Source organism: Cuculus canorus, chromosome 5 (assembly GCF_017976375.1).
Source record: "Cuculus canorus isolate bCucCan1 chromosome 5, bCucCan1.pri, whole genome shotgun sequence".
In the NCBI taxonomy this organism is placed as follows: Eukaryota; Metazoa; Chordata; class Aves; order Cuculiformes; family Cuculidae; genus Cuculus; species Cuculus canorus.
The window spans coordinates 14,980,223-15,007,463 of NC_071405.1; the positions used below are offsets into that span (position 1 = coordinate 14,980,223).

Here is a 27,241-nt window from a genome sequence, read left to right on the forward strand (position 1 = left end):
TATACAATAATTAATGTACATTTGACACCATAAAATAAACTGGACCGTATGCCAACATTTACATTATGTTATTATCCTTCACTATGGAAAGGTGAGAAACAGGTTAAACAAGAGACAAAATGCTTCCCCTTACCCTTCTTCTTCCGTACTGAAGCTTGGAAATAGAAAGGGAATGAACTGTGAATCAATTCTGAAGGTAATTTTTATATGCTAAATGCTCATCTGTCATTTTGAGCGTAAACATTTTCCTTCCATCTAAGAAGTTAGTCTCTCCCAGCTAGCCTCTACTATGCACATATCTACCAAACTGCTGTAGATAAACAGATCTGCAAAAGCACAGTTTATCAGGGGTTATACCCTAACTACCACAAATAGCTCCCCTGCAGATATTAGGGATACATGTAGAATATTTTTCTATATTTTTTTTTTTTAGAAGCAGTAATTGGGGCAACTTATTGATACCAGGACTTTCAAACTATGATAATAGGGCATTTTCAAATCTTTGCAGACTGAAGTGGAAAGTAATCATTAACACATATTATCTGCCATATTTTGGATTAACTCGTTTGAAAGACAACAGCTGAGAAGGTCTGCTCAGTATTATGGAGAACAGAGTAGCTAAAAACATGTAAATAAAACCATAAGTAGAGTTCAGAGTCAGGCAAAGGAAGTGGCTGTAAAGACTGCAAGATGTATATATGTTCTGTAAAAAATGACATTGTTTAGCTTTTATCTAGGACAAATTAGAGGAGTATATACTCTAAGGGAAAACAAATTGGGAATTTCTATTTATCTTTCTCTTCTATTATGTAACAAGGGACATTTAATAAAATTAAAGGCATCACATTTAAAACCAATAAAAAGGAAATACATTTGTACACAGCACTTAATTAGCCTGTTGAATTCTTTGCAATGAGACACTATTGAGACCAAGAGCTTCTTCAGTTCAGAAAAATAGATTACACATATATATTGATGAGAACATCCACAGTGTTCATCTATGCATACTTCCTATGTAGTTTGCATATGTTACAAAAATGCTTATACATTAGATAGTTTGATGGCTATAAAAATGTGGGTGTTCTCATAGTTCATACACATGTCCAATATATACACATATACATATAAAGGTATATAAATTATGTATAAATACACACACAATCTGAGGTTTATGTCAGAAGAAGCTTTTAAGTGATGATAGTGAGAACATTTTTTTTTTGGAAGCTTGTTCAGTTATACAATTTAGGAATCCTTGTTTCCTTTTGATAATAGCCCTTTTACCGGACAAATATTAGAACAGGTAGACCACAGATGTTATTTATAACAGTAGTCATTACTTGCTAGGGTGGCAAACGTTCAGAGTATCATGGAACTGCTGTTTACAGGTTTATTTAGGAAGAAGGCAAATTTCTGCCATGCTTTAGTGCTACTACAGCTTTGTTAGGGGGTGTACACTTCTGGAACATGCTTCAGGACTATACTTGAGAACAGTAAAGTCTTGCCACTGTAAAATTTGCCCCATCTGGATAAAGATATGGATGGGAAATGCGCTTCAAGATTCAAATATGCCCCATGCCTGCTAGTCACAAGAGTTGCAGTGGTTTCTGCCAGCTGATGAAAGCGAATAGCAGATCAAGTACTATAACCTCAACAGAGTGGGGGGACCAGGTTAAGACAGGATGGTCTTCATTACTGAGGTGACTTCACTATTAATAAGCTATTTTCCCCTAAAAAGAGTTCTGCTTCTTTCTGCTTTAAGAACAGTATCTACAACAGAAGATTGAAAAGTAAGAGAAATAGAAGAATACTCTCAGTTTGAAAGTGATTTGCAGTGGGGGATAGAGAAGGGGGAAAAATGGAGTGCAAGTAGTTCTGTCCCCTTGGGAAGTAAAGTCTTACAAACTCTCAGCACTCCATGAAGGGAAAACAAATCAAAACACTCAAATACTAAAAGTGGCTCCAGAAATAACATTTTACATTTTAATCCTGGAAGAAAAATTACAGAGCATTCACAAACTCTTGAAATCTTTTAGTCAGGTTTCTAAACGTTCTGGCATAGAAAAATCTAATTTTCTGAGATCTGTTAGAGCTAAATAATCAGACTGTTTCATTTTGGTCTTCATTTGGTTGTTACACCGCGGAGAAGACAGTAACCACTTCAGCACTTCTATGTTGGTCAGAACTCCCACTGAAGCTATGTGACTTGCTTCACTAAAGGAAGGATGAAGTCCATTTGCCCCAGAAAACATTGACTTCCAGGAAAAAAAAAACCATGGCCACAAAGCTTTGATTCCTTCCAGTTGACCTTCATATGAGTTCATGCCAGAAATAAAAATGATTACAAAATGTAAGTATTTAAATCAATGTGGGGTTACATGGAAAATGGGTTTATTGTATGATAGACTCCACTACTCTGCAATGAGGGCTTGTTTTTATATCCAATCATCACTCGCTAAGCACACCGTTCTAGTGTAGCAATCATATGTATATATATATATATATATGCACACTGGGGTTTTCTCTTTGTGTATATGGTCCATTCATAACATATTTATTAGTCTAGCTGCAGAAATTCTAATTTTTAATGATCTAGCAGATTAAAACCAGAAAGAAAAGAACTATTGTCTTTCTCATGTCTATAAAACAAATGAAAATTCCCAAAGAGTTATCACTATCTAGAATGTAGATGATCAAGCAAACGAATCTACAATTACAGTTCTTAAAATTAGCAAATAAAAGACTGAATGCTCAATATTTATTTTATTACCAATAATGAGAAAAATTAAGTTTACATCATGCACAAAGTCAAAGTGATATCATAATATGCACTTTTTTTTTCAGATCAGAGTCTAATGAAAACAAGTTGAAGTTGAAGCTGCTTTAACACTGTCAGCTTCTTAACAACAGCTTCTGGCAGCTTACCTTTATCCACTAATGAGAGGCCACAGAAATTTAAAACAAAACAATATTAGATGAACTGAAAATTTAGAAAGCAAAGCTAACAAAATATTTTACGGCATTACTTTTTAGTAGATGTGCCGAACTTTGATAATGCATAAAATGTATCAACATTCTCTTGCGCAGCAGTAAAGGCACAAGTTTAAACAAAATTATCCATGCGAATCATGCATATTTGAACTCTCCAAAGATGCAGCATTCTTAAAACCTTTTCTGTTCTATATACTGTTCACAGTGCAATTCCTTTTAGTCAATTTAACATATATACACATACATATATATATATATTTACAGTTCCATTATACCAGCATGCGTGTCAAAAACCACTTTCTTACCAAGCTCTTCAAGCTCTGAGGTCATTGACTTAGACCGCAAGGTCAGTGCAGTGGTTGGAGCTCGCTTAGGAGGTGGTGGGGCTTTGCATTAAACAGAAAGATACACAGTGTAAGCAATACACATCTCTGAAAAGCTATATTCACATACGCAATTTAGCATTTGTTTGAAAGAATTTGCTACATTAAATAAAGTAATATTAAATGCACACACACGGAGGAAAAAACCCTGAGATGCTTTTCATGTACTGAATTTCTATACTGTTTCTATTTTCAGTGTAGGTTGTTTGACACATCAGCAAGCTTTTATGTAACAGGATACATAGAAACATTTAAAGCTAAATAACTATACATTTCTATTTTTCAGCAGGAAAAAAGACTTTCCCGAGAAAGTGCCTCACACCAGTTGATCCCCACCTTCTAAGAAATGTAAATAGCTAAAAATCTCCTCGAAACTAAATCTCTGCCAGATTAATTTCATCTTTGAAGAAAATGTTAAATCTGAGAAATACAGGACAGATGATTCGGATTTATAGTTATGGTGGGACAAGGAAAAACAGGTGACCCTCAGAAAAAAAATAATCTTAAAATATCAGGGCAATCGTCTAGCACAGAAAGTAAAATCCAGCATGTGCTTTACTATCCTGATAACAAACGTTTCTGACAGTCAAAAAGGAGTGTAAGGTCAGAAGAAATTATGCCAATGTTGACAGAAAAGTTGATTTCCAGTAAATAGAAATGGCTCTGGGACACTAGGGAAAATTAAAGATTTTTAAATGTTTTGGTCAATACTATACATCAGGGTAATCCATTTTGACAAAAGGTGGCAAAGCAGTTTGAGGGTGAGAAAGACTGATGGAGGAAAGAAGCAGACAACATTCTTCCCCCATCACCTATATCCACTGTGTCAGCATCATCCTTTCCCTGTTAAGCTCCATCATCATCTTACAGAGTCTTGAATGACAGCGTGTCACAAGAAAGCAAATATAGAGCTCAGGTTCAGTGCCGGAGGTGAAGTACTGAACACATTAACTCCAGTCTGGGCTCTGCTCTTGCCCGACAAGAGAAGTGACAACAAATCCATAAGGGAAACTGCACAAAATGCTGGACTGTTTAATGAGGCTGGGTATCTGACACTGGCCTCATCATAAAGGAGAATGACAGCAAAATAATACTTCCACATTATTTTCAAGGTGCAATGGCAATTGCCAGGTAACATGGAAGGCTACCAACCTGCATCAAACATGGGCGAGATTCAAAAGGAAGTGTTTTTGGCAAATGACATATTATTAATAGAAGACTTCGAAAGGGCAACTTCCATTTAGATTGTATACAGCAGCACTTTTTTCATAGAATAATAAAATAGTTTGGGTTGGAAGAGATCTTAAAGATCATCCAGTTCCAACCCCTGCCATAGGCGGGGTCACGTCCCATTAGATCAGGCTGCGCAAGGCCTCATCCAACCTGGCCTTGAACACCTCCAGGGATGGGGCAGACACAGCTTCCCTGGGCAACCTCTTCCCATGCTTCACCACTCTCATCCTGAAGAAATTCCTCCTTATGTTTGGTCTAAATCTGCCCCTCTCCAGTCCCATTGCCCCAGTCCTATATAAGGCTAATATGTCACATCGCAAAAGGTAGAGGTGAAAGGTTTGTTTAAAATGTATGCGCAGTAATTCTACTGAGCTAAAAATAACACAGGACCATGTTTGGACATTATTTACTTTAATATAACCTTTTTTTTCCTCCCAAGGTGGGTGAATAAAAGCAGTAGATGGGAAGAATGCTTACAGCATAGACGGAAAATTTGACTTGGAGAAAGAGAGACCCTTGTGTGCCAGCTTCCGGCCTGCTCTTGTGTTGAAGAGCCAGGCGGCTGCAAATGGTGATTCAAGAAACCAGTGGGAGGAATAGCAATTTTCAACGATGTGATGCTGCTGTATTGAACACTAGTTAGCAGCAGCAATCTTTTCTGCTTAATGATAGTTACAAGTGTCTAATGACTTCCTAGAGTAGCTTTTACCTGAGCAAACTCAGCAGCATCTAAGGTGAAGCAAATAGTGCAAAATCAATTGCTTTGTCTTTTTCGATGGTAGGTTTTTTGGGTGGGTTGGTGGGAGATATATTGATACTATTAAAACAGTAGCCCAGTCATGATACAGATTAAGCCATAATCTCCATTAAAATTAATATTAATATTATTTTTCAGCCTGTTTTTACCCAGACAATTCTGTCTCAGTCGTTATCACATGTGATGCTATATGATCCTCTCGGATTAGCTGCAGAAAACTAAGCTGTGCATGTGTTCTCCTTACAGGAGGAGGAAGTATTTTCCCTCACTGGAACAATCCTTCTACTTTGAAGTAATCTAAGTAAATTTCCCATTAAAATGTACATTTTTCTAGCAGAACTTCAGTCTAAAGATACTGCTTATTTTTCTTATTCTTACGGACATCCTTTCTAGCATATGTGTTCTGCAAAAGTGTAAGTTCTCAGTTTCAAGAGAAATCAAGCTAACCTCATCTCAGGCATGTTTGCCATTAATCAAGAAGAGATAATCTGTTCTTTGTGTTTTTTCTCCTTTACTACTGTGAGAAATTTTAAGGTCTTAAAACATATAAATGTATAAAGATTCATGAAGACAAAATACCACAGCAAGCATGACATATTTTTTGTCACATATTAACGCATAAATCAACAGAATTAAAAACTCTAAATGAAATGAGAAAAGCGTACTTCAAATTTTAAGAGTGAAATCTATGAATCAGGACTCCATTAGGAAAAGAGAAAAATGTACCTTTCTTTCTAGCTGTGTCATCAGGATCAAGATTCCTGGTTACTGTGACAACCTTAAGAACTAGGTGATTGCCCCCTTGTCGAATCATGTTCACCACCTGTCTGTGGCCAACTTTCACTACATTCTCATTATTAACCTGCAAAAAAGAAAGAAAAGAGCCTTTTAGATCAAAATGCAGAAAACTTCTGCTCTTTCAGTTTTAAAAACAGAAGGTGGAAAGAACCAGCAGATAAAGATTTTCCAATTACTGTCTTTTAATAAAAATGCCTACTTAAGAAACAGTCTATAGCTGACAAAATAACTGGAAAACAAAGCTAGCTCTTCATGAAATATGCAATACAATTATATTCATTATATGCAATATAATTTCCTTATAATTGCCAGTTTAAAAAACAAAAAAGTTATGATTTCAACCAAGCCTTTCTCTTTACATACTTTATTTCCAGAAATAAGTGTGCTGCAACTCTGTACTTCATACACTAAAAGTATTTTCTTAAATGATAGCCATTTTTCATGCCTACATTATCCACAAAGGTTTATAGGCATTTTATGCTCTCTAACATAACTAATGAGATATTAAGAAGCTTTTCTTTTTGGATCATCCAGGAACAAAGATTTTCATGCCTGAAGTAAACTCTCCTCTTCAAGAGACTTTCTTTTATTATTTTCATTCTCCTCATTTCTGAGCATTTTCCTTCTGCAGGAAAGGATCTGGTGTCCTGGAAGCAAAGGCAACAGGGCCATGGCAGTTCGAAAGAGTCTTCATGGAAAATGATGAGTTGACCATATGAAGCCCCAACCACCTATTGTGTTCATGCCAATTAAACTTTAAACTCCACTGCAACATTAAACTTTAAAATGTATACTCTCTGGGTAATTCCTAGTGCTACATCATCATTTCTGCTGCATACATCTTTTTATGATATTAATTAAAAGACATAGGAGAAAGCATAGGCATAAAAACAGTAGATAAACATGGATAAAAGTAATTCATTTATTCATTTGACCTGTAAGAAGTCACTGAAAGTTATCTAAAATCTGAACAGTAGCAGCATATAAGACTGGAGAGCTACATGCGCTATTTGAACATAAAAGATATTGAGGAATGGAATTGGTGAAGAAGAGATGCTGCCAGGATACATGCTGGAAATTTGATCTCTATCCAAAATCCAACTGACTCAGTTATATTTCACTAAGATCACTCAGTGCCTTCCAAAATGAACAGTCGTTTTCAAAGTAAGTGTTTTTAGCCTCCTCTATTTATTCTGACAGGCTGGGCTTCTCACACTCTAAAGAATTTACAGTTTAGAGCAAAAGCTCCTATTAAATATTATTGCCATTTAGCAGAACAAGAACATCAGATCAACTCCAACTTGAAATCGTTTTTCCATCCACGGTATCAAAGGAAAATCTTGCCTTTTTTCAGGCTTGAGCTGGAACAAAACATGTTATGATGAAATAACATCTTGGTAAACTGTATTTTTAATACAATGATGCAGTCAGAAGTCTCAGTATATGGTCTGTGTGCTATGTCTAAAAGCTTGAGACCCTTTTTGAGATGGTTTTTCAGTTTCGTACACAGTGACACAGGTGTAACATGCTGAACATGGAATCAGAATAGTTTGGGTTGGGAGGAACCTTAAAGATCATCCAGTTCCAACCCCTCTGCCATGGGCAGGGACACTGGATCAGGCTGCCCAAGGCCCATCCAACCTGGCCTTGAACACCTCCAGGGATGGGGCAGCCACAGCTTCCCTGGGCAACCTGTGCCACTGCCTCACCACTCTCATAGGGAAGAAATTCCTCCTTATGTCTAGTCTAAATCTGTCCCTCTCCAGTTTATACCCATTGCCTCTCGTCATCCTATCCCCACAAGCCTTTGTAAACAGCCCCTCCCCATCTTTCTTGCAGCTCCTTCAGGTACTGGAAGGTCACTATAAGGTCTCCTCGAAGCTTTCTTTTCCCCAGTCTGAATAACCCCAACTCTCTCAGCCTGTCCTCATATGGGAACATCCAGACCTATTGAACGAGCAAATAAGAGGTTCTGTCATTCTGTATGTGAAGGATATAAAAGAATATAAATTTGAATAGCCTGTTATTGTTTTGTTCTATTTCATACCTTCTTAACACCTTGTACTTAATTCCAAGATATGGTATTTATTTAGCTGGACCATTGGCATCTAAATTTAATCTGTCTAAGACATTTGAGCAGTGTTATCGATTTACTTCCTAATTTCTTCCAGTATTAAAAAGTCAACAAGGTAATTCTTTTCCACAACAAAAACGTTCATGCAATTAAGAACTGCATAACACATCTACTCTATCTTTACTGGAATTAAATGTTAAGGTTGGAAGCCAGCATGGATTACAATACATCCCTAATGCTGTCAAAAAATAGAGACCTCCAAATAAATCAGAAGTTAATATTAATCAAACACATGTACACTTCACTAGTGTAAAGTGCTAAACGTGTAAAATGATAAAGAGCTTATGCAGCATACCATCTGTTCTCATCGTTATGTGCAATGATATTTAACATTTAGAGCAAGAGCAAATATATACAACACATTTTTTAAAGCTGTCTCAGAAACAGAACCTGTAAACGACTGTTTATAGCAGCTTTGTTTAAGAGGCACAGTTACAAAAGCTGGTACCAAAAAGATTTATATTGCAAAAATAAAATATTGATAGATCTGAAGATTATTTAACTCCATAAGTTTACAGAAATACTGGATAACAAAAGAATCATGAAATCAGCAAAGTACTTAGTAACTCATCTTCACTACCTTTACCACCTCATTGGGTAAAACTTAGCAGGATTACAAAGCAATAACATTGGAATTGTCAGTTAAGAAGCAGGATTTCAGTGACAGATTCTCTATTTCTTTTAACCTTCTTTAATATTTTATACATAAACCAAGTGGCTGTAGAAATGGTCATTAAACAGTAAAACATCAGAATTCTAGCAGGTTTGTTTGATAGTTTTAGTCTGATATTATGCTCAGTTGTGAATAATTTGATGAAATTATCTCTTTGGTTTTTCTCTTCAAGTTTTGACAGAGGGAAGATGACTGCTGCATCTCATCCAGGCTTTGTAAACAAGCTGAGGAATGTATATTTTTATAATGAGTAAAACATCTATGTCACCTGTGCCAATTCATTTAATAATCAGATGTGTACTTGGTATTCAATGTGATCACATTCTTTGAAACATTAAAAAATACCTTTGCTGTTCGTGGCAAAGTGTTTAGAAGGATGTTCTAATAAGCTGTCAAACTAGCAAAGTTTGTTTGCAGGCTCAAATTTGTGTCCCTCTCTCTTCTTCGATCCAATATTTCCCCATACTTTCAAAACATAATCTTTCAAAACATAAGTTTTTATTTTCCTTTAACTGTTCCTGAAAACTTCCCTGCACAAAACTTTCTTTCCCATATCCTTCATAAATAAGTTAAAATAGATTACAGAAATAGATACTTAAAGGGGACCTACACGAAGCTGGGAAGAGGCTCTTTATCACAGAGTGCAGAGATGGAAAGGATGAGATGGAATGTTGTTAAACTGAAAGATCTGAAAGATTTAGATGTAAGCTGAAAGATTTAGATTAGATTTTAGGAATAAATGTTTTCCTGTGAGGATAGTGAGGCACTGGCACAGGTTCCCCACAGAAGCTGTTGATGTTCCATCCCTATAGGTGTTCAAGGATGAGGCTTTGAGCAACCTGATCCAGTGGGAGGTGTCCCTGCCCTGAACTGGATGATTTTTAAGGTCCCTTCTGACCCAAACCATCCTATGTTTCTGTGATCCTATATGCATTGTGGCTGGTTCCATGCTCCCTCCAACAAAAACACTTTGGGGCTTACATTCAATGCGCTTCATTAGGTGGGCCTTGCACCTACTTAAAGCTCCAAACCAGAACCTGTGATGAACAACAATGTTCCCCTTGCACAAAGAGCTTTGAACACCAGCGATGAAGAGTTCTCTCTCCAACACAGCCTTTCTCTCAAGAGAAGAATTAAAAATATGGAGTAAACCAGTAGAAAAGACAACTGGCAGTCATAAATCTCACTATCTTTAAATCTCAGGCCCACCACTCTTACTCAGTATTTATACATAGCAACATCTAAACCCCACTAAACACAACATATATAATAAAAAATTATTCAAGAATAAATAACGATGTGGCCTCTAAGAACAAAACATCAATCAGGTAGTTAATTTCTTTTTTTCTGTGTGAAATATTCCCTACATGAAAGAGCCCTCCATATGAAAGATGAAGGCCCATGACATCAATAAATATCTACTCAAGCTTACAAAGAAAAAGATGCTCCTGTTCAGGCAACCTCATAATCCTGATAACATCAGAGACAAGCACAGAGAACTAAGAATGACAACAACTAATGAAACGGAAGAAGTTTAGAAAAGGATAAGGTATGATAGAAACTGGTTTACAGTGAATATGAATGGAAGGCAGTAAAGTAATTTAATGGGTGATTTCAAGACATGTACTCGAGCGAGAAAGGGTATCATAACAGAAGGCATAAAGCCAGAAGCAAAGGAGGAAAGCAGAAGCAGTATTTAATGTGACATGATTGCTAAGAGCACAAAAGGAGAAGAAGTAGGTATCTTCCCTGGTCTATGTTTACAAAGATATTCTAGGTAATCTCAAAAGCAGCAAAGAGCTTAAATATGATGTGGAAAGAGAGAGAACTACAACAAGATGCTAGTCAGTGAGGACACACAGATCCAGCTGAGAGGTACAGAAAATCATAAATCAATTGTTTCATGTATAATTGGCATTCATACACCGCTAAATGATCACTATACTGCCTACAGGGCAGCTGCTATTTGCTTTAGAAGCAATACTAGGGATAGAATTACATTGACATTTGTTTTCCGAAGATTAAATTTACCTCTCTGCCCCCCTAATATACAGGTACTTTTATATCTTAAAGAAAATAAACTGTTAATCTTTAATTCCGCACAGAAGTTACTTGGGTGGGTCCCCACTCTTTTACCACACCCCACCACTGGGCAATATTCAGTTGCAAATAGACCTTTCATTGTGTAAATACATGCATTTGGTTGATTTACATAGGCAGATTTAGGGCAGAAATACTAAACTAAACTAAACCATACTAAACTAAAATAAAATAACCTGCACATTGTAGGAAAGCAGATGCATAAGCTGGAACACATTCACTAGACCAGCCTGCCCGTAGGAAGGTGCAAAAGAAAAAGACACCACCAGGGAGAAAGACCTTTGCAGAGTTTGTTCTATTAATAATAATAATAAAAAAAATCTTAATTTCTTCAATGCATCATCCTAATCCTTCCATTATCTAAACATTCTCTCAGTGGAAAACACAGTCAATCATTTTCAACAATTAAGCAGACAAAACTCATTCTGCCCAGAATGACCCCTGCATTGGTGCAACTGTGAATAATTTGACCTTGCAGTTGTGAATGCAGATTCTGTCAAAATAAGCTGTCTTCATATACATTAAACTACTTGAAAAAACAACCAAACCCCCAAATCTGTTACACACATTCACAAACCCCTGCCTACACACTTTAAAAAAAAAAAAATCCACCATTTTTAATAAATATTTACTACCCCAGCTACAATTTGTACCAGCAAAATAAGGCATTTTGTAGGCTTAAATTGTACTCCTGCATTCTGAGTCACTTCACAGTTGTGCATCTAACACTGGTCTAAGCAAGTCACAAACCAATACGAATTTCCATCTGTGAAGTCTTCTCATTCTGTAGACTAAAATGCGAGACGAAGAAAGAAATGGTGGCCTAGACAATTTTTGGGAAGATAATTCACTCATTATATCCATAGTGTTAATCCAGGGGTCACCTGCAAGACTGTCATTCACATATAACCAGTAACTGCTCACAGTGTCTGTGGGTCTGCTGGCCTTAAACTCTTTGTGACTGGCTTAAGCAGCATTAAATTCATTCCAAATGCTGAATGATTTCACCAGCGCTTGTCTTCTGTTGTCAGTACTGTAATCCAGCATCACCAGTTGTGGCTGCCCCATCCCTGGAGGTGTCCAAGGCCAGATTGGATGGGCCTTGGGCAGCCTGATCCAGTGGGAGGTGTCCCTGCCCATGGCAGGGGGGTTGGAACTGGATGGTCTTTAAGGTCCCTTCCAACCCAAACTACTCAATGATTCTATGATCATCAACAGGCACATGAACAACACAAAGCTAGATCATCCACCTAGAAAGGTTTCTGTGCAAAGCAATTTTAAACAAATGCTGTTGGCAGCATATTTTCCCCTGAGTATTACAGGAAAGGAATGAATGACTACATTTGCTGATAGAGTTTGGAGATCCAAAAGAGAAGGCAAGCCAAATAGCTTTAAATCCAAACATGTTTTGGATTTATATGGTATTTTAGGTACTCATAAAATGCATTTAACCACAAACAATTTCAAGAATCCTCAAAAAGCAGGCACATGAGTTTAATGTGTCTTAGATTAAAATAGAAAATAATAATATAATACATAAATCAGTCCCATAATGGAAATTAATCTATGAATTTGTATCTCTGCACTCAATTATTCACATCAAAATACAGTGGATTAAAGCAGATGGCTATGTTCCGCTGGGCCTCAACTATTCATTTATTTGAACGGGTTCTAAAACAAGCCTTGAACAGGCTCTGGAAAGTTCCTGAAAACTTAATAATACAAATAGGAAGTTTGTTTGCATTCTGGTCTCCAACACAAACATCTCTCAATGTTATTAGTATTTGACCATATCCCACTTAATCTAATCTAATGTAAAAGATGCTTCACCGACTTCATGCACTCTGTGCACCTAAAAGGCACTATTAAACAAAAAAGGCTCACAGAACCAGGGCTATCAAGCACATAAAAAATTCCAGTTGAAATCTTGCATTAGTAAATATTTAATACTAATCTGCCTGCTCATACATTTGCCTGGATTGGAGGCCATAATACATAGAAGGCTGTAAAAAAGATGAAGACAGCAAGCGGGGAATTGGACTAGGTGATCTCCAGATCACCTCAGCAATTCTGTGACTCCATGGGGTTTCTTCAAAAGGAAAAGGTATCATAAGGAAGTACCCACAGCCTTAGAGAAAAAGTGCCAGGGAAGGTTTAGGTTGGATATTAGAAAAAATTTCTTTAGTGAAAGAATGGTGAAGCATCGGAAGAGGTTGGTGGCGCCTCCATCCCTAGAAGCGTTAAAAAAACATGTAGATGTGGTGCTTCAGGATGTGGTGTAGTAGGCATGTTGGTATTGTGTTGATGGTTGGACGTGGTCATCTTAGGTCTTTTCCAACCTTAGTGACTCTATGAAAAAGACGTACACATGAATTCCAGGAAAAGCATCGAAATCATTAGCAGCATTGCCACAGTACAAATTTCTTTGTATTAGCCCAAATATTATGATAAATGAGCAAAATATTAGAGATCTGAGGGAAAACACCTTGTGGAGATACTATATTGATGTTATAGATTTCATCTTGTCACCACATGCCCCCCTGTTTGCACGTAGGGGAATATGGTGACTTTTGTTGTGCAGCTCCCATGGCAAGAGGTGGTGTACTGCCTGCTTGCTCCCAACAAGGGCAGTAGGACAAGCTGAAGAGCAGCCTCCCTGGTGAAAGCTGGATCTGCAAGGCTGCTCCAGCCAGGTGGCAGACCTTTCCTTCAATAGATTTAGCAGTGGTGAAACTGCAGGTCTTCTGAATGGCAGCATGAATCTGGTCTCTGCCTAAAGACAGGTGAACCACGCTATTGAAGAAGCTTTAGTCTGCATCTTCATCCTCTGAAGCAGCACCAGTACTGCAAATCTTCAGCTGCACCTTAGGAACATCTATTTCTGATAGAAGCATTGGAACGAAGAGGCATCTCAGATCATAAACTCCAGCCTCCTTTGTTGTCATGGCAACTGCATCACATAATTTGTTTCTTAACGTTTAGCCAAGCTCCATCTTGGAACTTCTAAGATTTCGTGTTCCTGTTATTCCTGTTCAGTCCAGAACCTTGAAAAGGACCTTTTTTTTTTTAATAATTTCCATCCTAGGCGTGACTAGCTTAATCATTTTTTCCTGAGCCAAATTGCCAATAGCCTAAACAGCTATTTTCCCCTCGCTCTCCATGCATTTCACAATCAGATCAGGTGGGAGTAATATCCTACTTCCATAAAACAAACATTTTAATAAACCATTACGACAAAGAGTCTAAAACTCGAATGGAGACCAATACTCATTCAGTAACAAAATCTGATCCTAGTGTTGGTTAAAACTTTAAAAGTCCTGACCATTTTACACTCGAGTAAAGTTGTAAACTTTGCACATATGACCATGTATATGTGATCAAACAAAATGTAACAAGAAAGTACAACAGGATATTTTGATGGAACTTCCCTTATCCCCAGCTTACTTTAATTAAGGGTATACAATTATAATCCAGTCTTACCAGAAAAAAAACCCCAACAACAATGCAATAATGTAACAAAATGATTTCTCGATAGTCTCTTATATCCCATTAAAAATATGGCCAAGAGACACAAACAGCAGTATTGTTTCTGTATAGAACTCACTGGTTGGATTTGGAGCCAAAGTTGAAAGCACATGGTATAAGAAAAGCAGAAGAGTTGAAGGTTGCTCTTTATCTCATACCCATGCCATGGTTTAAAAAGTGGAATATGTTAAACTAGCATTTTAATCTAGAATTTTGCATACTTATATCTAAACTGAAAGCTTTTAAAAGTACCTAACTACTGCCCTCATGAGACTGCCTTATACAGAACATTTAAGCATCACTCAATTACTCGGACCTTTTCCTATTAAAAATAATTGTCTCCATTAATCACTACCTGTTACTATTTTGAATCATTTGGTTTAAGTCACGTTTCTTAGGAGAGGTTCAATTAACTTTATTGCAGTTGATTGAACTGCTGTGCACCACAATCAATTAAATTACACTAGAGATGTATTTGTCCAATGGGTTTCAGCTGCAAGAGGTGGCAGTATTTCATGCCTGAACCTCTCTTAGGGAAAAAATCAAGGGAATTGTGCCCATCTGTTCTGTTCTGTCATATACACAACTGAAAGAGTTTCCATTTCTGAGGAATCTTCAGAACAGTATTACTCCTATGTGGTATATATTGACACAAGACATTATGAGGTTGTGACCTACACTCGATATTTTAACCTATTCTAAAGAATGTGGCTTATATTCACAGAAGCACAAAATCATGGAATGGTTTCGGTTGGAAGGGACCCCTAAAGCTCATCCAGTTCCAACTCTGTGCCATGGGCAGGGACACCTTCCACTGGATCAGATTGCTCCAAGCGTCATCCAAACTGACAATGAACACCTACAGGAATGGGGCAGCCACCACTATTTTGAGCAACCTTTGCCAGTGTCCCACCACACTCACAGGAAAACATTTCTTCCTAATATCTCATCTCAATCTCTCCTCTTTCAGCTTTAAACAATTCCCCCTTGACCTATCCCTGCACTCCTTGATAAAGAGCTTTTCTGTATGCCCTCTTTGAGTACTGGAAGGCTGCTATAAGGTCTCTCCAGAGCCTTCTCTTCTCTGGGCTGAACAACCCCAACTCTCTCAGCCTGTCCTTGTATGGGAGGTGCTTCAGCCCTTGGATCATCTTTGTGGCCTCCTCTAAACTTGCTTTAACAGATTCAAGTCCTTCCTGTGCTGAGGACACCAGAATAAAGAACAGAAGATGTGCAGCTATTGTCTGGAAGAGTCTCTGACCAGTTATCAATTCTGCATGCTCAAGAGAAGTTATCAGACAGAAGGCTTGCACCTGAGAACAAGCTTTAATGGTCCACAGATAGTCTGGCCACAGCTGGTCCATAGATAGGAAGAGAGCCTGGGCACAATTTAAGATTTCATCTCGTTTTTTTTGCCAAAGCTTTCCCCTCTTCCCGCCCAGATAACTCAGCATTCTAGAGCCAAATATGTCACCTGGCAGGTTCAAAATGATCCTTGGGAGGGGTGTATGTGTGTCCTAATTTAATCACAGAGGTTGGATTTGGCATTCACCTAACCCCTTGCCCTATTTCTATTGGCACTGCATTTATTGACTACTCTGTTTGTCTTTTCAGCATGTACTTATTTTGTATATCTAAGTTCCATTAGTATCTGATGGTTCCTCCACTTTCTGGCATGTTTGCTTCTTTTTTTCCTTAAAATAAACTCCATGAAGATAAGCGGATAACTATTTTCTTTTTCTAAATTCCATTGCTAAAAAAGTTCTAATTTAAAATTCAGTAAAATTAAAATGAAGTTTGAAGTGCAACAGAGACTATCTTAACATTCACTTCATGAACACGCCTCTTACATTTAATCTGTTCTCAGATGCTATTATAGGCTATAAATTATAGTACGCAGCCAGCACTGAAAACAGGGTACCAAAATTAACAAACTAGAGGTCACCCATATCGTAATGAAACATCTTTAGCATTTCTGCCCTTCACAGCTGAAAGCATGCGTGAAAATCTAAAACTGTTTACCCATTGCAGCCAGAGCAGCTTTCACTTTATTTCTCCCATACATCCACAGGCATCCACGTCTGCTTGGATTTGTTCTGAGCAAACTATTTTTTTCACATAAGGAAAATAAATGCAACCCAAGCAGTGGAAAAGCAAGTTTAACAGACTCTTATCCCTCTACTCTTCTCTGATGACCACTCACATCCCTATCAGTTTGCCACTCTCTCTGCAGAGCCATTAATGCTTTGTGAGGCGCTTCTACTAAGCTGATTCCAGAAGATCAGAAAAATAAAAAAAAAAGGAAGAGGATAATTTTAATCTGGATCACTTAAGTGCAATAGTTAACACCACATAACTTCACAAATTAGGATTGTGGTGGTCTGTTTGATCTACAAATTGTGGACAAGCATCCTTTTGGCATCATGATACTAGAACAGACTCCTGTTGCATCTCAGTTCGTCTGGGACAACTCTTTGGAGGACAGCATGAAGAACAGATCTATCTTGGACAGTTCTGAGCCTGCCTGTTCCTGGAGGTACCTCACTGAGCAGCTTCACCTACGGCCTCAGTGGTGCAGCTGAGAAGATGATTGGGGACAGGACTGAAGAGCAAAGAAAGCTGAAGCTGGCATTACTGCTACAAGTGCTTGTGCAATTATGCCCTGGAAACAGCCCTTGTCTGCCACACACTGACCTTTGAAGTGATTAAATGTTTTGCACCTCAATTAAACAATTCTCAACTTTACACCTTATGAACACCTGAGGCTACGTTCAACCCCCAAAATACATCCTTTTTTAAAACCAGGGGTTCAGCAGTGTGATGCAAGCACTGAGAAGACAACAGATCTTTATTTGAATTCTAAATGAACCACTTGATAAGTATAATAGGTAGAAGATAGAAGGCTGAGCTTTTCTATTTTTAAAACTCTGCATTCTTATTAAAGGCCATTAGGCAGAGATTTCAAAACTATGTATAAAATTATAGATCTCTTTATGAGTATTAACAATCAGCCTAATATTCTTTTTCATTAGGTAAGCACACATTAGTCAGGCAACACAATTTAAAATTAAACTGATCAGTTCTGTACGTTTCAACGATTTTCAGTTAAAACCTTTACAGAGATTACATAGATATATTGACAGAATTTGTTGTCACCGAATACAGATAATCTAAGCTTCCTCGTCCCACATACAGTCACTTTCCAGAAAATGCATCTGCATCAGGACCAATAAAAAAAACATATTGCTCATGTATTTCTCTTTATGTAGGGAAGCCTAATCTCACTGTATATAGAGATAATTCTTTCTCAAAGGCATGCCAGTTTTAACTACACTGCCTTAAACTTGGAATTGGTTTTTTTGGAGGCCATGTATCATGTTGTTAAATCTCACAGAATACTTAGGTTAGTATATGATGGCATTTGCTACATAAACCCAGAAGAAAATGTAGTAAAACATTTACGTCTTTAGAGTGAGACTTGTAGGCAATTATTTTTATTTCAGAGATACATGCTGCAATGAAATAGGAGCTACATAAGAGAGCTTTAAATAGGTAAAACAAATGTAAGCCAATATTCCTTATTCAGGCACTCGATATACTCACAGTCTTTATAGAAGAGCACAAACAGAAGTGCTTCCAGAAACAGAAACCTGAACAGGAACAGCTCCAGCTTTGATTTGTTAACCACACTGTGACTTGTTGTAAAGTGCATTTTACCTGACATCTGTCTTCAGTGACTAATGTTGCGAAGGAGTGTGGTTTTTAGGTTTTCATACCTGTTAATACATTACTATCTCTACAGACAGGTGTTTTAATTTGTCACCCACCAGACCCATCAAGCCTCTGGGCAGGCCCAAGCGTTGCAGTGTTGGATCATTTGGCTGCTGCTTGTCCCATAGAGCAGTGCAGCTCACCTGTGCTACAGAAAACCATCCTTTGATTCAACAAAGTCCTGATTTGATTAGCTTTACGCACGTTTACTTCAATAGCACTACTGACTAAAGAACTGGTAAAGAGTTTATGCCTGTGGACCATTTTGCCATGGGTATGCTTGAGTACGAGTGAATGAGGGCTGAACTCTGGCCCTCAGAAATGCTTAGGCACATACAAAATAATCAAACTCACATTAAAATTATGTTTTCTGGATCAGATTTAAGAAATACGCATCGATCAGTTGAGTCATGAACTTGGTGATGTCAGGAGCGCCCCACTCTGATTTAGAAAATTCTTAATTGCACAAAGCAGACTGCAATTTTCTATTAATTGCCAAAAGAATTTTGATGCTTTATGTAAGACTTCTGAAACCGAAATAAAAACCAGAAAAGCTATCAATCATAAAGTCATAGCACACCATGGCTACAAACATGGAAATGTTTAGTTTGAAATAACCACCGAACGAAAACACTTATCTAAAAGCAAGGAATTGCAATTACCAAGGCAAAAAAAAAAAATTATCCATTCCAGTTGTAGCAGCTTTTTTTAGCAGAAAGAGATGGCTCTCCACCTCAGATTAATGGCTCCTGGAGCTCTAATCATAAGGTGTAAAACTAAACTACTCACATTTGCCTGCTTAGATTCTTCTTGCATGGCAGATAAAGTCTTTCTAACTGCTTCCCAACTATTTACATTCAAGCTAGTCTAGATAATCTTGGGTTTTGTTTAAGAAGACTAGACGGAATTCCACTGTGTTTTTTCAAAGTTATTCTTCCTCTAATACTGCATCAGAATTGTTCTACAATCCCAGTTCAGCCTGAGACTCGCCACCTTGGGACCTTTAAACCTCTGTTTCGGTTCAAACCTAGCCAACCATCAACCACTAACCCAATAAATGGAGGTGAAATGCTCTACCAGATTTGATCAGGAAGGACAACATTATTTTAAATAACAATAATGGACAGTCCTCTAGTATCTATTATAACTTTGCTGAGGAATGTCAGAATTTACCAGATTTATCCACAGGACAATACAAATACTACTCATCCTACTTTGTAAAGCAATATTGGAATATATATTTGTAAAAATAAAGTAAAATAAACACTAGCCATGTACACGTGGTGCTACACAACTCAACAAAAACTCAAGAGCAATAAAACAGCTTTTGCACTTCTCTTCAAAGAAAAAGACTTGTTTATGAGAGCAACTTCATTGATTCAAAATGAGCCTTTTTGTTACCATATCAGAGAAGTAATGTTCTAATTTACTCACTATCCACATAGAATAACATCATCTTAATAATTATTATCCCAAGGAAGAGTATAAGTGCAAAAATTTCTGTGTTAAGAAGGAATGATTTATTTTGGTTAGTGAACAAGCATCATAGAAGTATAACAGCAGACTCCTCAGAGCGTTTTGTGATAGTGAATAAGAACCACCAACAAACCTTTCATTAAGTTCGATTTTATTTGTAAATAGAAGTAAAAATCTATTTTTGTATGATCTGATGACTCATGGAGCACGAGGAAATTTTCTGGCCTTTAAAGCGGCTCCACCTAGCCTACACAGAACGCTAGTCCTCAGGCAATATCCTTGCAGCAAAAGGCAAAATCAGTTGAGCAATGTTTTTCCCGACGCACTGCTCCAAGCCTGTGGGTGCCTGCAGTGGCAACGAGATGACGCAGCCTGTCCTTTGGAAACATTTGCTCCACAATCAAATTCTGTATCAAAACAGGCTGGAAACACTTCTTCCCTTCTAGTGGCCAAAAGGAATCCAAACCTGCCCTCCACTTTCTTTCAACTGCTAAAGTTAGTAACAAAATTGCCTGCTTCATAAGCAGAAGGCTACCGTGCAATGGATTGGATGAATCAGTGCTGTTCGGCACTGACATTTTAGGAACACACTGAATAGCTATACGACCATGTAAAAATGAAGCAACTCATCAGAAGCATATTGTTGAAATAAACATGTCACGAAACCAAACACAGACACCGCAGAGAGGGAGACGAAGCACAGGAGAATATAACGTAACAGGTTTTTCTATCAGAGAACAGTAGCCTCTTTTGTAACAACACTAATTCAGGTAGCTTTTATTTCCTGTGCATCAAAATAAAAAAAAACTCAAACCCAAAACAGTCACAGATAGCAAAAGCCCGGTAAGCTTCATTCTATGTTAAACCTTTTGAATTGTGAATTTGGGCTAAAGCAAGCAAGGAAAGATCAGAAAAAGGACTTCTGATGTTTTCTCAGGTGTTCTGATGTTGGAATGGGTCCAGAGGAGGGCTACAAAGATGATCAGAGGGCTGGAGCATCTCCCATACGAGGACAGGCTGAGAGAGTTGGGATTGTTCAGCCTGGAGAAGAGAAGGCTCAGATCTCTCAGAGGAGATCTTATAGTGACTTTCCAGTACCTGAAGGGGCTACAAGAAAGCTGGAGAGGGGCTGTTTACAAAGCCTTGCGGGGATAGGTTGACAAGGGGCAATGGGTATAAACTGGAGAGGGGTAGATTTAGGCTTGATATAAGGAGGAATTTCTTCACTATGAGAGTGGTGAGGCACTGGCACAGGTTGCCCAGGGAAGTGGCTGCTGCCCCATCCCTGGAGGTGTTCAAGACCAGATTGGATGGGCCTTGGGCAGCCTGATCCAGTGGGAGGTGTCCCTGCCCATGGCAGGGGGTTGGAACTGGATGATCTTTAAGGTCCCTTCCAACACAAACTATTCTATGACTCTATGTATGTACAACAAAGGAAGAACAGAAAGGGACAATGTTGCCATATATTGAAGGGCTGAAATGCTAGGTGCTTCCAAAAGTAAGAAAGAGAAGACTAGATTTAAATACAAAACATTATGCAAAATCCTAATAATTTAAATTAAATTACTTTGTAACTAAGTGTTGCAGAATGAAATTTATATGTAAACTGAGTTCTTATGCAAATGTTTAAAACTTAGATGCACTGCAGAAAAAGCAAATATGGGCGGTTGGACCTATAAAGGTCCCTTCCAATCCAAAGCATTCTACAAGTCTATGTCCCACAGTTTTAATTGTTAAAAGCTATGCCTAAGTGACTTGCATACTGCCCCTAAAAGTGAGATAGACAGCTTCAGTGAGACTTAAGTGCTCAAACTCCCGAGGTACTAAGGAACCTGCATCCCACTGCAACAGAGATACAGCTACCCAGGAGGATGGGGTGACCCCTACAAACACTTGATGTGCCAAAGCTTAATCCTAAATCATCATTATTATCAGTGAAGGGCAGTAAAATGCTTGCTCCTGACAGCAGTACAGATGGCAAGTTACACACTGCAACCTGGCCACCTTCTTGAGCACTGAACTCCCTGCTAAGTTACTAAATCCTGTTGGGTTGATGGAAACAGGCAAGGGCACTGTTTCCAGACCCACTGAAGAATCTGGGAATCGGCATGGGCTGAGGACCATTTCTATGAGACACAATGGATGCAGCTACCCTGCTTTGGAAGCTGATTCTAATTGCACGATAATGCATTGTTCCATATCAGCAGCTACCCATGCTAGAAAACTTCTAATCCCGTACTTTACTAGTGTATGTGAATTTTACACGCTAAAGATATATCTGGGAAAAAAGATCTTTGCATTTTGCCACACATGCGTTAAGTAACCCCACTAGTAGTTTCTGGTTTCATTTCATAGCTAACAATAACAATTTCTTTAATGACATGCTTCTCACATGGCTTTGCAGTGTGATACACTCACATGGAGACAGAGCTCTGAGAAAGAGGTACACTCACAAGCCTGATGTATGAATTTTAGATGACTTTAAGGCAATAACTGATTCTTTTTGAATGACATCTCTTTTTATCCCAGCCTCTTAGCTCTTTGCTTAATTGCTCAAATTGCAGTAGCATCACAACTGATTTCTCTCCAAATACTTTGACCTAAATCACTTTTGTCCCACTTACTGACATTGACAAGTCGGTCTAGCATTAGTAGAGGGACAATTTCAGTGCACACTTATACTCCTTTTATTGATTTCCAGGCTTTTTTTTTTTTTTAGACTACAAGGAAGACAGCCATGAAAGATGTGATTCAGATCCCGAAGTCTGACTATGCTACCATGAAAGCTTCATTTCTAGGAAGCTTGCAGTAAAAAGTAACCTCAATCTGTGCTACTCACTCATACTAACATACACCCCAACTCCTGCACTGGCAGCGCTAATGGAATTGCCCCTGCCTGAGGCAGAATATCTTCTGCCACTGGGTTTTATTATCACATATCTGCTAGTTTTCATAGTATCATCCTGCAGAACGCAAGGAATTCCTGATCCATAGCCAAAGCTCCTGAGCACTTCTGAAATTAGAAGTATTTTTAGACATTCTAAATATATGCTGTCTGAAATACTTAAGTGATCAATTGTTAATAATATATAGTTTCTTTCACACACACATAGAATATGTGCTTATCAGTAAGAATATATTCCTTAAGTATAATTTTGTCCAGAGGAATGGAGAAAAATGTAGGTGTGCATTTGACGATGTACAGATCTACTAGAAATAACTCTGTTGATAGGCATGGGAACAGTAAAAGCTGTGATGTTCTGAGGAAGCAATTTAAAAATAAATAAATACATCAGACAAAATATGCCATTGTTTTGCCTTGTTGTTTTCTAAGTGGGGAAGAGCAGCTATAACCTGATACAGCCTTTACGTACTCCATCAAACAGCTCATCTTGCTACAACAGGCAAGGGCTACATAAAAGTAACACAAAAGAACAATGGACTAGGAAAATAATTCAGTCTTCTGAACAACATACTGACTCCAATTTTAGCATCATCTCTACAGAAAGCTTTAAAGCAATTTTGCTCACATACGCATGGCAGTTCTTTCTCAGCGTTGCTCAGAAGGAAAGACCTGGAAATTTTATGCTCATTATTTATCTCAGAAAATGACTTTATCCAAATCTGGAAAAACTAAGTTGTAAAATTCACTAGGTTTTTTTGTCAAGTTCAGGGAAACTATTTATGGTTTTCTGAATTCCTGTGTTATCCCCACGAGCTTGATGGCTGTCTCTCTGGGAACCTCTGCAATCCCTGTTTAATCATAGAATGCTTTGGGTTGGAAGGTACCTTAAAGATCACCCACTTCCACCCGCCGTGCCATGGGCAGGAACACTTCCCACTGGATCAGGGTGCTCAAAGCCTCATCCTACCCGGCCTTGAACACCTCCAAGGATGGGGCATCCACCACTTAATGTGGTAATGCTCCAGTGCATCCTTCTCACGTACCATTCCATCCACACTGAATGTCCCTATTCCTCTCCTTTTGATCTAAAGACACTGAAGGGCACTTCATCCTTTACGCCATAACAATTTATTCTGAGGACATGTCTAGGACACAGAGAGGGAAAAACTCCCAAGGTGTTGAGAGAATACTGCATTAGAAGTACCTGAGCTAGCACAGAGCAATCTGGCATACCTCAATGATGCATTGTGACACCATGCAGAGACCCAAGCTTGAATCCTGGAAGAAATGCAGTCATACCAGCATGGTACTGCCCTCAGGCTAATTAGCACCACATCAACACATTTTTGTCACTTCTCTTTTTGGAGCTACTACACTCAATGCCAGCTGAAGGCTCTTTCTACCACAGGCCATGCACAGTGTTAATGTGTAAACCCACACTGCTGACATTAAATATAGAGGGACATCGGTCAGGGACGGGATATGGAGATTGCTGTTGAAGGTGCTAAGTGTATTTTTCAAAATTTAATCAAAATCAATATGATTTTGTGAATTAATGACTACAGTATTCTCAGAACATAAGGGAATAATTAGCTAAGGCACTCAGTAGTTATCGCTATGCAGCTGAAAGATTCAGATAAATGTGATTACATGACTGTAAACATTTCACCTCTTACTTGCTCAGAATTCTGATTTTGCAGCTAGAAGAAGAAGGATTAACCCTGTCATTTTGTGACTGGATTTTTACCTTGACTTTCGAGAAAAATATTTATAATCCTGATTCTCTAAAGAGTCTACAGACACTAACTCCTCACGGCTCCTTGCATCTCGAACTGCTCAGAGAGAAAGCCACCATAACCAGCTTTCACTCTTCCCCAGGATACTCACATTTTCAAAAATGTAGTCAGAGATATCATTAGACATGCAGTTCCTAGTCATTAATGGGGTACAATTACTTTTTTCTCCCATACAATCTGCATTTTAGAGTTAAAAGAGACTTTTAAGTAAGATCGCAAATCTGGAAAGACACATCCCAGATCAGGCTTTAAATTACATAGCAAATGCATACTTGGCTGTTTTCTGGTATAAGCAGAGATCTTTCTTTTCCTACAATAAACTGTAATACAGATGGGACATTATAATGTCATTTTACATACATCTTAGCTCAGTATTTTTCTGTTTTCTTAGTATTCTTTAGACTGCTATAATATTTTAGACATATGTCCTTGCTAAGTGCTATTTTTTCTGTGTGAAACACTAAGAATTTGAATGTGTTTGCTTCTTACAATGCTCGTTTTTTAGAATTTTTACCTTTTTTTTTGGTTGTTGTTGTTAAGTACTACAACTGTATCAGGTCTATAGCACATACAGTTTTCCATACTGGCATCAGCAAATGACTGTTAAGAAGCCACACTTGGATTATGGAGTAATTCTTTACAGCAACAACAACAGAAAAAATCACTCTAAAGGCCAGGGACTTCCAATCATTCTGAAAGATGGCTTTCAAGTTAAGAGGTTACTGTAAGGAGAAGACATTGCTGAGATGTCTCAAGGAGCCAAGGTACTGTGTTTGTAAGAGAAAGATCTAGAATACTTTCCTGGCTAGCTTTATTTTCAAGGAGAAGAAAAGCGAGCACATCACTGAGAATGATGAGTATTACTCAGAAATAGAGGATATGTGCAAAAAATCTTCAGAAAGTTGTCCCGTGTCCATGGAATAGACAAAATTTCTTTATGTAGGAAGTTGTGTGGATGCAAGAACTCTAAAACCCAATGTTCATTCACTCTGGTTATAGATCAAAGACCTAGAAAACACGATGCAGCCTCCTAAAACCATCAGATTCTCAATTTAGTTTCTCATTCCAACATTGCTCCAAAATAAATAATTATTATCAAAGAATCACAGCATCATAGACTAGTTTGGGCTGGAAGGGTCCTTTATCAAGCACTGGCAGAGGCTGCCCAGGGAGGTGGTTGAGTCACCATCCCTGGAGGTGTTTAAAAGCCGGGTAGATGAGGTGCTTTGGGACATGATTTAGCAGTAGACAGGTACAGTTGGAGTTTATGATCTCTAAGGTCTTTTCCAACATAATGATTCTATGATTCTCTGATTTAAAGATCACCTAGTCCAAGCCCCGTGCCATGTGTATGGACATAGAATCACAGAAAGCTCTGAGTTGGAAAGCACCTTTACAGGTCATCTAGTCCAACCCCTCTGCAGAAGCATGGATGTCTTTACCTAGATCAGGTTGCTATTGACACCTTTCACTAGGCTGGGTTCCTTCCCGTAAACCCAGATCACTTATCTTAGAATAGAGATAAATATATGTCCTTGTTGCATATAAAATAAAGCAAATATGTTGAAACTTGAAACCAAGCCAAGATTAGAACCGTGTTGTCACCTGTCTACATCAAGATTAAACCGATAATAGTTTTGAAACACGGAGGATCTTGGGGTTAGCTGCTCAGTGAAGGAAACCTCTCTTTCAAAACCTGAAGGAGGCCTTAAAGTAGGGTAACTTCTGATTATTTATAACTTAAGGTTTTCCAACATGACAGTATACTTGTAATGTTATTAGTTACAAATCAATCAACTGCAAATTTAACCTATTTTGATAACATGACTACGCGTGGGAAATATATTCCTGTTTCACAACAAACACGAGTGAGTTTGCCTGAATTCTGACCCATAAAAGTATTTTACCAAAGCCTTATTCTGGTGCCATTATAGCGTATTATCACTGAGGCGATGGGCTCAGTTGTCTGCACTGCAGTGAGGGATACGACAAATTCTAGATGCTTCTTATCAGGCAGGGATATTACAAAGACAAAATATTTTCTCCCTACCTTTATCATATTCAGAATCACATAATGGTTTGGCTTGCAAAATGACCTTAAAGATCATCCAGTTCCAAGCCCCCTGCCATAGGCATGGACACCTTCCACTGCATCAGGTTGCTCAAGACCTCGAGGCCTCACTTCAGTAACATCAACTAAACAATCAGAGAAACAGGAGTGAAGTAAGAATTAGGACCAAACTCTGTTCTCTTATAAGAGACAAAGTTTCTCGTAACATTGAGGACTTAAGTCACTAGCTAAGAAAGTATAACAAGTCAGACAGAGTCTGTTGTCTTCAGCCAGAAAGATACATTCCCAAACAAAAAGGTGAAATGAAAATTTTTTTAAAAGGCAAAAATAGAAAGAAAGAATGGATTGCAGATTGTGATAAAGAAACGAAGATTAGTTTCCTCCACCTGGAAAAGACAAAGCGCTCTCTTATTTTTCAAACCAGTATGAGGAAGGTAATTTATTTTACTTCCTTACTTCTTGCCTTCTAAGCAGGAAATGTAGCTGTATAATTTTCATATTGTTTTTTAAAAATCTCTTATACCTCCTTCATCACAGCCCCAACTGAAACATTAGCAAACTCCTATTAAATCTTTCCATCAGGAAATCACAATTACCAACTGGGATCTGGCTTATCAATTACCTTCTTTAC

General features: G+C 38.1%; 1 protein-coding gene across 11 annotated transcripts in view; it reads right to left on the bottom strand.

Annotated features, from left to right (window-relative positions):
- SHANK2 (SH3 and multiple ankyrin repeat domains 2) overlaps positions 1–27,241 on the bottom strand; it is a 369,360-nt gene that overhangs the window by 34,903 nt on the left and 307,216 nt on the right. For 9 of the 11 annotated variants that reach the window (XM_054067524.1, XM_054067525.1, XM_054067522.1 and 6 more), the window contains 3 exons: positions 6,088–6,223; positions 3,294–3,374; positions 134–154 (listed from right to left, as the gene is read on the bottom strand). In XM_054067524.1, the coding sequence (XP_053923499.1) occupies positions 134–154; positions 3,294–3,374; positions 6,088–6,223 (238 nt within the window). The remainder of the gene's footprint in view (positions 1–133; positions 155–3,293; positions 3,375–6,087; positions 6,224–27,241) is intronic. The other 2 variants (XM_054067527.1, XM_054067526.1) reach the window with 1 other exon arrangement.